The sequence below is a fragment of the Elaeis guineensis genome, chromosome 16 (genome assembly GCF_000442705.2).
Source record: "Elaeis guineensis isolate ETL-2024a chromosome 16, EG11, whole genome shotgun sequence".
NCBI lineage: Eukaryota > Viridiplantae > Streptophyta > Magnoliopsida > Arecales > Arecaceae > Elaeis > Elaeis guineensis.
In genome coordinates this window covers 33,258,434-33,273,407 of record NC_026008.2, presented here as the reverse complement: position 1 = coordinate 33,273,407, position 14,974 = coordinate 33,258,434, and the positions used below count along the sequence as shown (strand labels likewise).

The 14,974-nt window shown below is 35.8% G+C and overlaps 1 protein-coding gene across 3 annotated transcripts; it reads left to right on the top strand.

The window, feature by feature from the left end:
- Positions 1 to 2,996: 2,996 nt before the first annotated feature.
- Positions 2,997 to 13,015, top strand: LOC105059405 (transcription initiation factor TFIID subunit 14b). Of its 3 annotated transcripts, none has more exons than XM_073250070.1 (6): positions 2,997 to 3,113; positions 7,773 to 7,855; positions 7,995 to 8,216; positions 8,308 to 8,495; positions 8,583 to 8,704; positions 12,383 to 13,015. In XM_073250070.1, the coding sequence occupies exons 1-6, from the start codon at positions 2,997 to 2,999 to the stop codon at positions 12,467 to 12,469; spliced, it is 819 nt and encodes a 272-aa protein (XP_073106171.1). In that variant the 3' UTR covers positions 12,470 to 13,015. The 3 variants fall into 3 exon arrangements, with proteins under 3 accessions (XP_073106171.1, XP_073106169.1, XP_073106170.1); XM_073250068.1 differs by lacking the exon at positions 2,997 to 3,113 and having other exon boundaries at positions 7,683 to 7,855; positions 12,383 to 12,461; positions 12,614 to 13,015; XM_073250069.1 differs by lacking the exon at positions 2,997 to 3,113 and having other exon boundaries at positions 7,683 to 7,855; positions 12,383 to 12,465; positions 12,614 to 13,015.
- Positions 13,016 to 14,974: the final 1,959 nt, after the last annotated feature.

The following is a 14,974-nucleotide window of genomic DNA, read 5'->3' as shown; positions in this document are numbered from 1 at the left end:
AATTTTTCAGATGCATCCTGATGATCCGACCCTGATCGGATTATTCCCTTCATATATTACATTATAATTATTTACAATATAATAATTTGATATGATATGATATAATATATAATTATGTGATTTGTTGGTTGGTGTTTTGCTCATCAGAAAAGTTTTATTTAAATCTAAATAGCTCCCTGACATTGGTAAGAAAATTTTTTCGGGGATAAGCTCTAAGATGGAGATTTTTCCAAATAAATCTTTCAATTTTTCAATAAAACTAAAGTAGTTTTTCAATTTTTTATCAAGCATTACTATATCATCCAAAAATATTTTTGAAGGACTTTAAAGTACTTTTTAGCTCTCCAAAAATTTTGCCAAATATAGCCTTAGACACATTTCATAATTGATTTAATGGCATATTGTGCATAAAAAAAAACTTTTTCCTCCAAGTTATCTATCCAACTAATCACCGTTAGTGGAATAACCTCCTACCTTATCCATCCATCCAAAAATATCTTTCTATAGAAAAAATTGTATACTTCCAAATTTAATTGGATAATTTTTATTTTTTCTTTCCAATTTTTTTGCCACCAAATGCTATATAAGAGTTTAAATCTATTGTCATAAAAAAATTTATGACCATAAGATTATATATCCTTTAATAGTAGATTGTGGAGCAATGCAAGTAGGGTTCTAAATAATATCTCGATAATCCAACAACTAAGACCAATTATTAGAAGAAATGGGTCAGACACCAAAATAGAAGATGAGAGGCTTCTTGTGTCAGGCTTGGAAATTAATGTATATGAACCAATAATGTGATATATGTTATAATAACAAATTATATGACACATGCACACATGAGATATGAAATATATATTAGCAAATTTTTCATCAATATATAACACTACATCAGTACATGTTCTAGGTTTATTGTGGAGGCGTGCTTATGCACGCGTCTTACATGGTAGTTGTTTTTTTGTGGGAGACAAAAAAAAATGTCCATGTAATCAAAAGCTCAAAAGTAGCATCCCTCTAGGTTAAATTTTCTTATATAAAATAATCTTTTATCTTATTGTTAGTTATGCAATTACTAATTATTGAATTATTTAAGTTTTTATTTGATTATTTATGTGAAAATTATTTGGAAGGTGTCAAGCTTTTATGCATGTTATGCCAACTTGTTGGACCACTATAAATCACTATAAAAGCACTTATATTCGAATAATAGGATATCCAAAATTAGACAAACATTTAGCGTGGAAATGGTGCACTCTTTAATGACCTCTGTTTTTAGAGGATAGTTGCATGGTTGGGCCTACCCTCCATTTTTCTTCTAAACCCTATGTCACTCTCTCTAATTCGAGAATGTTTGGCAGCAATTTTTTTTTTTTATTTACTCGAGTTAGCATTATAGTTGATCCGAGTATTTGACTCCAAGTATTTATATAAGTAAATGACATTTTGAACATATGTTTACATTATTTGATTTTGAATTAGAATTTTGTACATGAAATGCATGCAATTAACTTAAAAAAAAAAAAATTCCTTGGATGGATATAATTAATCATCACTTTGCTTTTTTTAAGAAAAAATAAAAACCAGAAAATAACTCATAGTTTTTCTTGTCTTTGAAAGTCATAGTCTATAAGAGGGTGCATTTAGAGAGACTATGTTTGTTACTTTCCTGCTAACTTTTATAGGTGAGATATATATAGAAAGATATTGAAGAAAAAAAAATTCAAAGCCTTGCTTAGAAGCTGAACCGTTGTACTTAGACTTTCTATAATTAGCCGGACTCCGTGAAAAATGACTTCAAACATAACATATCTTAGTTGACATGGAGCTTCTATTATTGCCATATTGTACTTAATGGTCATAGAATTGGATGGGCAGTCTTTCCAGCACATTTTATTTTTCCTAGGAAAAAATAGCTAAATATATCATATAATTTTTACAAGAAAGTGAGACCACCAGTAAATTAGCAAGATTTAAATAAGTGATCATGATATTCACTATCTGCATTAGGAGTGAAAGTGAATTGGATAATATCCATCCAAATCTATTTTTTTATCTGAATCTATTTAGATATGGATAGAAATTTGAGCATCTTACTAATATCTATATTCATATTTATATCTATTAAAAAAAATAAATATGGATATAGATAGACAATTATCCGATTTATATCGAAATATTTGATTCTATTTGTAATTTTATTTAATTTTATATAGCACTCATGAACTTTTAAAAAAAATATATAATTACATCAACATGTTATTAACTTGATTTACGATCAACTTTGTAATATCTTTAATTTTGTGATCATAAAATTTACTTATTTGACTTATATCTATATTTATATCAATACTTTTGATATTCGATTTGTATTTGTATCCGTTTAAAATAAATATGAATATAAATTTTTATATACGACTAATATTCATATTCAGAAAAAAAAATATAGATATGGATATATTGATATTTGATCTGATTTCAGTCTAATCTACTTAATATATTTGAAAAATATTTTTAAAATTTTTTAAAATCACGTAGCTATGTGGTAATATTTAAATTTATCACTTCAACTGATATTTTTTGCTGACATTACAAAGTAGGGGCCAATGTTCTAGTCCTATCTGCCTGAATTAGATGATGTTCACTAAATCTTGGTAATGCTTAGGTTTTACCGCATGGTCTAGACTCGATCATATGCTTAAGTGCTTCTCTATTTCATCCACCGCCGTCATGTGGATTATCCAAACCAATGTTCGCACAACTCAAAGTTCTTCTCCTATCGGACCGGATCCGGTTCAAGTGCGGCTGGACCGTAGGGTCCCCTTCCACGGTTCCACCACCGCCGTTTATCATCTAAATCATCTAAATCATCCCGTTAACGGTTGCCGGTTTTAAACGTGACCCTTTCGAACTGAATAAATTTGCAGTTCGCCATCTTTTTTCACTCTTTTCTCTTAAATTTTGGATTCGATTCCTGTTCTCCTATCCTTTCCTCGATGCCGCACACATCGCCGAAGAAGCACGCCGGCGAGCAGCAGCCCGACGGAAACGCCGGCCAAAAGTCTCAGCGCTCCAAGGCCGCTAGGGTTTCCGATGACGCCGCCGACAAGAAGGCCTCTACTCTTCCCCTTCCCCTTCCCCTTTTATTTCTGTTGAAAACCTAAATCTTTCCGTAGCAGATACAAGAAATCATGAGATACCACATTATCTTGTTGTTATTATCATCATTTTATCATAACACTTGGTAGTCCGAATTCTATCAGTAAAGGGATGAAGTCGAATATTTTAAGCAATCAAGAAATTTGAGAGAAACTGATAAAAAAATTAGGAAGTTCAGCACTGATGATTTGTTGTTGATGCTTGCCTAAAATGGCACGACTGTAAGTTTCTATGTAAGTGGTATTATTAGCTGGATAGAAGTTAAATTGCGAATGAGTTTTGCTTTGGAGCTCGATTCTTTGAGCTTACTTTATTGTTAAAACTACTCTACATCTTTTAAGTTCGCATGACAATGATGGTATCAATCTCTATCTTGATTACTGATCTGCATGTCACCACAATCCATGTAATGGCTTTTTAATTTAGATCTGCATGTGAATTTTTGTTTTTCTTGATTTAAGCTCATATGGATTTTTTTTGGACCCTAAGGGCCTTTGTGGATGAGCGATTAACTTGTCTATGTGATATCTCCTCTGCGAACAGGAAGATGGGAAGAGGCAACATGGATAACAAATGAAGAAGTAGGAAAGGGTGATTGGGCGTTAGAAAAGGCCCAACAAGTTAGAAGAAACTTCTTGAGTTGCATGGAAGGATTTTAGTTTCTCTAGCTTGAATATCTTAACCAAGGTTCCATCTCGGTTTCGGATCCCATACCGATACTATACTATTATAATGTTGATACACCTAGTATAGTATCCGGTTCAGTGCGCTAAGTGTTAGTGTACCCCCCGTACCACATACCAGTTCAATATCATTACAGTACAGTATGGTCCATACGCACTGCTAATGATTGGTATGGCAAACCTTGATCTTAACCACCCGTAGCAGCTGGAAAATTAACTGTCACCTTTATCTTTGTAGTATATCCTAATTACCTCCATCATGCGCCACCCTTACTAAGGCATTCTTTATCGTAGATCATCTTATCCACTCCTAACTCCATTTTTTGATTCATGGTCTACTATAGTTAATGACATTCCTTGTATGCACGTGGTATAAGCTGTAACATTTTTTTTATTGCATATCTTGTACACAATTTAAATAGGAGAGAAAACAAAGAAGCAACTGAATAATTATATATGATCTTCTATTTTATTTGGACTAGTTATAATGCATGTGCAAATGCACATGACTAAAACTAAATTTAGATATAGGAAGAATTTCAAAAAGATTTTAATATGGATAACTTCCTCATGAATTTGCTTAAGATTTATTTGATATATTACATCCTTGCTCCAGAAAAGTTTAAGTTTTGCTATAGTTTTCTCTCTTGGTCTTCTTATCAGAGTCTAGGAATGTTAGGATCCCTTTTTATAGAAGTTTGGCATCATTTAGACATCTAAGGAAGAAATCTAATTAGGTGTATTATGGGAATTAAAAATTTGGGAAATTAAACTACTTTTGTATAGTTTTAGGATGTTTCGATTGCAAACTAATGATATACTTGGCCATGCCATATCTAGTATAACTTAATTAGCTTGCATCTGGAGCAGCTGTTGAAGTAGACATGACTTAAACTGTGAAACACATAAAAAATGAAAAATAATTTTAAACAAGAAAGTGAGATCATTTATGGATAATCAATATATGGTGTGATTCTATAATTATGACTTGATAAGGAATCTACATATGAGGTTTCTTTTTATTTTTCCTTTTAAATAATAAAGAACACATGGTACATTCATTTAGAAGTTCAAAATGGTTTCATGCAATTTTATGATATGAATAAGGACAATTATGTTAATGAATATAATAAGAAGAACTGCTATTATAATCATAGTGATAGATAGAAGGTTTAATAGGCATGACACCATATTCAGAAATGTTTGGTTACTAGTAATTTAACAATGCCAACATCCTGGTTGATACTCACTTTGATTTAACAAAAAATGAATCTCTTTTTAATAATTTGCATGGATCATTGGTGTCTAAGCTGCATTTCTTACTTTCTCCATCCATAAGTTGATTTCTTCTTTCTACATTCCTTGATATTCTTTTGTTGATTTTTATTCTTCTTGGGAGATTTAGGTTACGTTTGGCATTGTTGTCACTTTTTTTTAAAAAAGAAAATCTTGAAACAGAAATTCTATTTCCTTTTTTTTTGAAAGATTTTTGACGATAGAAAACATGTTTTATGTGCTTTTTTTTATTTTTTTTATTTTTATTTTAAGGAGCCGTATGGCTGGCGATGAGGGAGAGGGAGGGGGATGGGAGAGCTGACGTGGTCGAGGATGAGGGAGAGCTTGATGCCGGTGTGATGAGGCAGTCGAGTGAGTGATAGAGGTAGAGTGTGGATAGCTAGGGGTGACGAGGTTGAGGGCGAGATTGGGCGGAAGGAGAGAGGTTGGGAGGAGAAGAGTGAAAACCCGCTTTTGCAAAAAAAATAGAAGAGAAAAATTTTCACTTTCACTTTTTTCAGAAATAATGGAAGTTGTTTAAAAAGAATAGAAACAGAAATAGGGGTAACCAAATGTATATTCTGCATTGGATTCTGTGTTTCTATTTTTTTTAAAAAAGAAACAAGAAAAAAAAAGTATCAAACAGTCCCTCAAGCTTTTTCTAACCCTATACGAGCAGAGACTTGAAAATGATTGCTGTTTAACAATAGGAAGGAACTAAATTAATAACCATAGAGTGATCTAAATGTTTCTGGAGATGTGAATGAATGGTTCTCCTGAATTCTTCTACTGTTAATCTGAGTCTATACATGGTACAGGTTGGCTTCACTCTCGATGAAGAAATAGGGCATATACATGTTAATATTGTAATTGGGATTTATGAACCTATGGGGGACTTTTGATGGTTTTCTTGATATTTAGAAGGAAATAATTGTCACCTTTGCATGGATAAGTTTATAATCTTAATCAGATGGATGGTAGGTACATGCGAAATTCAATATGAAAGGATCATGTGATGGATGATTATGATGTTGTAAACTAGGTACTGTTCAGACAAATGGACACATACTATATACTTCTTCTACCATGCGCTCTAAATATTATTCGTAAGAGTATCAGAAATGTGTGGTTACCAAAGAAGATTGTTTTTATATGTCTATAGTTTTATACATTCCCCACTTCTGAATCTGCAATCGTTAGTTTCTTTATTTACAGTTTATTACTGTGGACAGTATTAAGTGTAAAAGAAGGATAAGGTAGCATCAAGTAAGACACACACACACACACACACGCACATATTACCAGGATGCCTTTAAGTAGCAGGCCACATTTAGAGCAGCTACTCAAACACTATGGGGAACTTGAGGTGCTTAAACAATGGCCTACATGCTAACCTTGATGTCCTGCTGGTTGTTTGCCTGATCTCAAGGCAACAGATAGTAGGGCACCTAGATGTTCCCCTAATGGCAATGGTATAAAAAGTAGATAAAGCGATGAAGCAACTGTTCTTTCTCTTAAGTTAATGAAATGAATAATAATGCATTGGACAAAAGGGATCTTGAATTTCTTTTTTTTTGTATTATTTTCCAAAATTGAGGATAATTGGAAGAACAGGCTATTGAAAGAAGACATCCTAGCATGCCTTCTGTCTCCTTTGCGACATATACTTTAGGCCAGGCCTGTACTTATAATCTTTTTCTGCAGTTGTTTGGGACATTACCTGCTCTTCATAATAGCCACATGTAATGCCTTGATATATTTAGATTTCCAGATATGCAATACCCTGATTCATTAAGATGCCTTGCAAAATGAAAACAGAATCGAGCCCTTTCCAAAGCATGGCATTTCATTTTCCTTTGCCTGCTGCTGTAGGGAAGTTTTTCGAAGGGAACAATAGCAGCCTTTTTCTTATTATTCCTATCTTCAAGCTTTTTTTTCGTGTGTGTGTGTGTGGGGGGGTGCTTTTACAAAAACTTTGAAGACAAGGTGTGAGGGACATAGCCATTTGATCCTCGCTATTGAATGTGCATGCCTTGAAATGTTCTCTAAAGCAACTTCTGTTGCACATCACCTTGTGGCCCATGTTAAATACACCATTTGAACTATGGTAATAATTTGAAGAGATAGAGGATGCCAATCCTTGTGTCCCTGACAAGGTTATCAAGGGGAAGAGCACCTAGTCACCAAGACAGCAAGGGTGATTTGCAATAACTACAGTTATTCCAATATTACTTTTGTTTTCATGAACCACACCACTAGGTTGGATACAGGTGACCTCATCAATTCCTAAAATCTTGTGTAGGCCTTTCTATTTCAAGCTACTTGTTCTTCTAATGTTCAGTTTTTTCTTTTAGATTTTCTATATTTAGATGTTTTGATTGTTCATGATGAGGTGTTAGAATCATTGGTTAGGAAAGAGCTGGTGTGTACAAGAAAAAATGCAAACCAAAATAGGTCAGAGATCTTTTGTAAGAATAGTTTAATTGTAGAGATTTAATTTCCTACTAACATGCTAAAGAAAGTATGTTTAACCTTTTGTATTATTTGATTGTGAAAGAATAATGATACATCCTCTAGTGCATGCCGTTCATTTGTCATCTTGATATTGAGTTTGTCATGGTCTTGGTAATAAGGTCGTGTTGTCTGTATGATCAGACTAGAAGACTCAAGGATGTGGAGATCAGCTTTCCAATTGTATATGGAACTATATCATTCTGGCTTGGCAAAAAAGCGAGCGAGTAAGCCTTGTCGTTTGCTAACTCTTTTTTTGGTGCAATTCCCATAATAAGAAACTTTATTTTATGATGTGTGATGTGCTATATCATCTTAAGTCAAATAGTAGGTTGGAGGTTGACATCTTGTACTTCTATCATTTAGGTTCAATTCCCACAAATGGACTGTTTATGTTCGCAGTGCGACAAATGAGGATTTGAGTGTGATAATTAAGCGTGCTGTCTTTCAACTGCATCCTAGTTTCAACAATCCAACGAGGGTTGTAGAGTCAGCACCTTTTGAATTGTCAGAATCCGGATGGGGAGAATTTGAAATAGCTATTACCCTCTTTTTCCACAATGATGTTTGTGACAAGCAGCTGGACCTGTAAATTCCTAGCTAAGATCATCAATTTTGATCAGCATTGTCATTTATCTTCTTTCATGCTCATATGCAACTTGTCCTAATAATTTTACAGATATCACCAGCTAAAGTTGTATCCTGAAGATGATAATGGACCCCAGTCAACAAAAAAGCCTGTTGTTGTGGAAACATATGATGAGATAGTTTTTTCTGAGCCTACTGAAGCATTCTTTCTCCGTGTCCAAAATCATCCAGCTGCAATTGTTCCAAGGCTACCTGCCGGTCTAAACTTGCTACCCCCAGGTATAATTATTTTGTTCGCTTTTTCCACCTTTTGTTTTATGTTTCCAAAAATTCTAGAGGAATAAGCTGCCTTCTTAATTCTTATAGGTCCTATTGAACATGTGAATGAAAAGAAAAGAGGTGACACCAAGGATCATCCACTAAGTCAGTGGTTCATGAATTTCTCTGAGGCAGATGAGCTATTGAAACTTGCGGCTGCTCGTCAGCAGGTCAGACTAAACCTATTTTTCTTTTGACTTTGCATACAAATTATTCATATAGGAAAACAATATTTAGATGACATGCATCCAACTCTGACATGTCTGCGCACCAGAGAATTAGAAACTCTAAAATCATGATCGGTAAAATTTAACTTATGCCACTTATCTATGAGTGTAACTAATTGAGAGCTGAGCACTGTAGGAGGCCATTGTATTTAGATGAAAACCAAGTTTATAAAGCTTATATAATGAAATAAAACAAAATCATTATTTTATGTTCTCTAGAATCTGGATGCTGCATTTCAATTAGGAGTAGAGCTATGGACAAATGGAATTCGATTGCTTGTTTCTTATCTCAGTTTTCTATGCTGCATTAGAGGTTTTAAAAGCACCTTCCTATGATCAAACGAACCAGTTGTAAACGGGATTTGAGTCCAGATGTTAATAGATTGGTTAAACCATGTTGATTCTGGTTATCGGAAACATGTCATGTGTATCATGCAATTGTCAGTCAGAATTCTAAATGAAACAAGTTGCATCATGCTAACTTTATACTAAGTTAAGATAATATGATTGTCAGAAAACTCTTTGCAGATGCAGATATTCTTCCATCAACTTCCTATTAAATTGATTTAAAGTAATGACTATATTTTTGTGGTTCACAAATATAATCGATCACGGGCATTTGCTAATGGACCGAGTAAAACTAGCTTTCAGAATTTCTCTGTTATCGAGTTGACTTGTTCCTGAGATCTTGGTGTAGGATGTTGTTGTGCACTCAGACCTAAATGCAACCAAGCCTTGGGCAGAGTCCGATCCATAACAACTTGGATCTAATCTAGATTGGCCTGAACTGTTTGACCCAGATAACCTACCTTCCGCATCTCATCTGATTGAGGTGATTAAGAGATGATGGGTGAAAGTTGGACCCATGGGTGATGTCGGGGCAATGTGTCACCATGTGGCACCCCCCTTATCCAACTGCCTTATCTATCCGTTCTGTATATGAGAGATTGAGAAAGAATGGGGCTGTGAACAAAGTAGATTCCCTAAAAGAAGAGGAAAAAGATAGTTCTTTAGGCTGATAAAATGTGATCATCAAGCCAGTAGACCATGGGCTTAAAGAGCAATCCTCTGATCTGACATCTGTGAAGAGGGATAAGAATATATCAGATTAAGTCATGACCTATCTTCAAGTGGCAAGTGAGGCTTGATTTTGGGATTTGTTCCAAAGTACCATGATACCTTTTCTAGTCTTGATTTTTGTTTGTTTATCTGGAGTTGCGAACCCCAATCAATGATCTGAACAAGCGTTTTATTTGGTGTTACACCACACCATGTGTTGGATGCATTGGTTATGGCAAATATCTTGGATCTGGACCATGCTTTTTTGGTGGCAAAATTGTAGGCTTATAAGTTATAAGATTTAGTGCAATGCCAAAGATGACCGCACCTAATTTGGTATATCATAGCTGCAAGGTAAATATGAGAGTTGCAATAGATCAAGCAAGCTGTAATTGTGGGTTTTTGCTTTGATATTGTTTCTATCCTTCTTTTCTTTTCTTTTTTTGGATACAAAATACTGGGTTTTATAAAATGCTTGGAGTAAAGCCTGTGAATTGTTGGGTCCCCTGATATTTTGTCATTCAGGCTTCTGTACTTTGCATGGACAGTTCTTGCTTGGTATATCCTAAAGGCAAGTTCATCCAAAGCAATGGTTCAGATGAATGTGCCCAGATTAGTGCAATGTATCTATACATATCAAGCTTCTCTTGTCCTGACGTTAGCAAAATATTTTCATAAGAATTTTAACCTTCACTGCATTGTTTATTGCTTATTGGTTTGATCATTGAGGGGAACCTAGCTTCTGGTGAACAGTTACCCTAACATGGTGTGATACAGGACAGAAGAAAGAGATAGAGATAGAGAGAGAGAGAGAGAGAGAGAGAGAGAGAGAGAGGGAATATCTCAATATTCTGTATTCTCAATAATGAAAGTTGTGTTCTCAATTAACACAGCAATGGATTTGCATAGACAACCCAAAATTCTAATGAGGCAAACTCTAGAGTCCGCATAAAAATAAAATTCTGGAGTCCAAATAAAATTTGAGAATCCAAATACGAATAAAATATCCTAATTTCTATATTTGCACCTAACATAAGTGTGCCTAAATTCCTCATTAATGGTGGTGAGGAAATGTGTGTGTGTATGTGAGAGAGGGAGAGAGAGACGGTGTTTATAAGTGGAATTGACAAAGATGGCAATCTTGATGATAGAGGGTAAATGGGTGGTGAAGCAAAATGTAGTAGGCTAAAATGAAAGGAGACCCATTGAAGCATCGCAAACTTAGTTGTAGAGCACTTGTGAGGCATTGGGTTTTTATTTTTTTCTTTTTCCCTTTTTGTTGTGGTGGGTAGTGTGTGGTGTAGATCAATAGTCTTGGTATTGCAGATCCCTTTACATCCATAAAATTTGACCTGCAAGCCATTCCTCACCCTTAATATAATTATAGCAAAGACCACTGCTGTACGATTAGGATTCTTGCTTCATCATTTTTTTGCTGTTTATGCATGCCAATTTTTTGTAACTGAGAATTCATTTTACCTTTTTGTCATTAATGAATTTTCTGAGTATTTTCATTGTTCTTACTCACTGGCACTTATCTCTGCTATTTGAAAGGGACAAATTTGTTCCCTTGTAGTTAGAATTCTGTTTTCACTTTCATTCTACTTTTTGAGGTTATAGTCAGATTCTCTTTCTCCTGGATTTTGCACTACAATCTGGGAGTACTGATGCTCTTTGTAGACTTTCAAGATATGGCAAGCGGAGGAAACAAGATCTATTGGTCTCTTTCTCATTTTCAACCGAAGGCTAAAATGCCTTTATAGGAGATCTTTCATCACGCTCAATATGTCAACTAGCACGAGTGCACTGTATATTTCTGGTTTTGGTCATGGGTCTTCTGTTGTGGCATTGACATGTTCACAAGCTCTCTTTAGGAGCCCTCCTGTTAAATCTAATCTGGGTTTTCAGGTCATTGAATTTTATGCAACTAACTAAAGTTACCAGTCCCACCTCCTAAGGTAATTGAACTCCTCATGTGTAGTCCATAACAAAGGCAGAAACAGCATTGAGAAAGCATCTTTGCTGCAGCTTCTCAGCCCTTGCTTATGTTGCTGTCCTCTGATTTTCTCTCTGGGATTTCATTCAATCCTGCTTAACTACCTGCTTTTCTTTTTATACATTTGATAACATCTCCATCCACGAGTTGTCCATGTTTTCTGTTGAGACCTCTGGAGTCCCTTAAGTATTCATTTCTAGGAAGGAAAGTCCAACCATCCATGATTCCAGGATAAGTCCAACAAGTGATAGCAGAAATCCATGCTTCCTTTTCATGTTTTAAGAGGGGGAAGTCCAATTAGAAGAACTCTATGGACATGTCTTTTATATATATACACATGCACATGTGTATACATATACATGTATTTTCAGGGAGTAGATGAAGTGTCTCTTGCATATTCTTAATACCAACATTGCATATGCCAAATTCTTGCAAATGTAAGAATTAAAATGGATGAGTTCCTGTAGATATTCATTTGACGGACTGGGTTTTTGGAAGTACAAGATGCTGAATTAATTTCAATCCTTGAAAATGGAATTACTTCAGCCAATTATTCTGTGTCACAGGTGCAGGCCCACATAGTTAAGCTCAGGAGACAGTTGAGCATGATTGATGGCCTGCCTCAGCAGTCGAAAGCTGCTTCTGGTCAGTAAGTCTTACCAGATCTTCCTTTCACCTTTCATCAAATACCTTTGGAGACAGAAAAAGGGAAGAAATGAAACTGAATTACTGGTAAAAACGTACTAAATGAATCTAATCCCTATGATCGTATTATTCCTGTTTTGTTCCTTTTTCAGATAGGAGCAATCGGTTTTATGATAAAGGGAGAACGAGTGGGTGAAGGTTGTTGTTTGGTTGTTGGTTTTGGGGGGGTGGGGTGCAGGATGGACCACAAGCATGTCTGTCTTGTTTTACAATATATGAGCTAAACACTTTTTTCTTTGTTTTCTTCTTTTATGAATGTAATGATAGGAGCACCTTTGTTGCACAAGTGGTTGCTTTCTACAAATAAACTTGTCATTTGGTACTTCTTATATGTGGAAAGCAAATAGTCGTCTAATCACCATTATCTGCCTGGTATAAATCTGCTTGCAACATTTTGTCCTTCTGAGAAAAGAGTGTACTTGGAACGAGATAAACTAAAGGAAAATATATTCCAACAGTAATATAGTTGGCAGATTAGAGATTTTTCATCTTCATATTGCTTTATTTACCATTCAGATTATGGCTTTGGAACAATCAAGTAAACCAAGTTGAGGAAGAATGGTCTAAATATCGTTGTTTCCAAATACCTAGATGAATTTTTGGCTTTATAATATATTTTTTTCTTCAATGTCAAGGTTTTTAAGTTTCAATATATTAGTCATCTTGATGAGTGGCTGAGACTATAGTTTTCAAAACCGTCTCGAATCGGACGGTTTGGGGCATGCCGAAACGGACCGGCAGAGAACTGGGATGGTTCTAACGGTGAAAACAATACACGCCGGTGCCAGAGAAGAAAGAGAGGGAAACAAAGAAAGAAAGAGAGAATAAGAGAGGGAGAGGCCGTCGGAGGCCGGTGGTGGCCCTCTGTGGCCGCTGGAGGCCCGTGGAAGCTTGGTTCGCCCGATAGGGCTGTCGCAACGAGCGAGAAAGAGAGAGATATAGAGGGGGAGGCCATCGAAGACAAGAGGATGGGACGACGGAGGGGCCGTTGAAGGTCTCTGGGTGGCCATCGTAGCCATCAGATGACGGAAGCGGTGTGGACGGAGTCGCGGCCGTGGAATAGGGGCGACCGCTCCTGTTCACGTTTTTTAAAAAAGAAGACAAACAGTGAAGTCGGTACTTGGTTTGTCGGCTTTATTTTTTTACATTTTTTTTAAAAAAATTTAAAAATAGTGAAGTTGGTGGTAATCTATTTGCAGGCTTCGTTATTTCAAATTTTTTAAAAAAAGTCTAGAAATAGTGAAGTTGACAAACCCATTGTCAGCTTCACTGTTATCGAATTTTTTTAAAAAAGCCCGTGAAACAGGGACGATCGTTCTTGTTTCACACCGCGGAGCTGTAGGCAGCATTTACGCAACCTAACGACCACGGTGGCCAACCGGATGCCCTCTAGCAGCATCTTAGACGGACCCCCTTCTCTTTCTCTCTCTTTCTCTTCCTCTCTTTTCCTCTCTCTCTTTCTCTGTGTCTCCTCCCCGATTTGTCCCTTCCTCTCATTGTCGGTTCGCACCGATCCGATTTGGTAGGAACCAATATTAGACCGTGCCTCCAGCCGATCGAAACGGCCATCGGTACCAGAACTGAGAATCTTGGCTGAGACTGAGATGAATTGAGATCTCAATTAATCTTGGTTGGTAAGTTGGGAAACTTGGAAGGACCTGAGATTTTCCAAAATGTCAGCCAATATTGTTGGACAGAAATCTTGGCCAATATGGTAAATGCGAGCTTAAGAACTATATTTAAGCATTGATTCCAAAATTTATTCCTTAAATAGCTTTTTAAGAAAATAAAAAATAATTGAAAAATATCAGTTGATATCTAAGATTTTATCAGTTTATGTCGGCTGAGATGATAGGGCCCGGATTTTCTGCATATATTGTATGAGGGGTGCCTGTTAACGAACAATCCGAGACCTTGGCCGAGGTGAAAACCTCGCTCAGGGCTTTCATAAGCGTTGAAGCTGTAAATATGAGGACTGATAAATATGAGTGATGAAGGGGACAACGGACAATACTTTACTTTCATGAAACAAGTCTGTAGAAGCAATCATTCGTGGAGGCTTGGTGCCTCTACATCCTGAATGCATCACAAAAGAAAAGGTAAAGAGCTGCCACACATCTTTGATAGCTTTTGAAAGAGTTTTCTTTCACATCTTTTGATAAATTTGTTCTTGGACTCTGAACTGCAAATCCATACACCTCAGAGGGATGTGAACGAGCGAATGGTTAGTACTAAAAGTTCACAGCATTGACTTTGGTACATGCATCAGTTAGTGAATCGTGAGAACTGGATGGTAACACCATTAGCTTTGTGCAAACATCATCTTGATATTTATTCAAGCAGCATGAAGTCAAAGTTCTATGGATCTACTCGCAGAAAGAAGCTTCACAGTTCTGAAATAATCTTTTTCTGGGAAGCTTCGTTCATTTGCACCAGACGAGTCATGTAAGATC

Coding starts and splice junctions, on each gene's coding strand:
- LOC105059405 (XM_073250070.1), top strand. CDS start 2,997: ATGCCGCACACATCGCCGAAGAAGCACGCCGGCGAGCAGCAGCCCGAC. Junction 3,114..7,772: donor ATGACGCCGCCGACAAGAAG/GCCTCTACTCTT, acceptor CTGTATGATCAG/ACTAGAAGACTCAAGGATGT. Junction 8,705..12,382: donor TTGCGGCTGCTCGTCAGCAG/GTCAGACTAAAC, acceptor TCTGTGTCACAG/GTGCAGGCCCACATAGTTAA.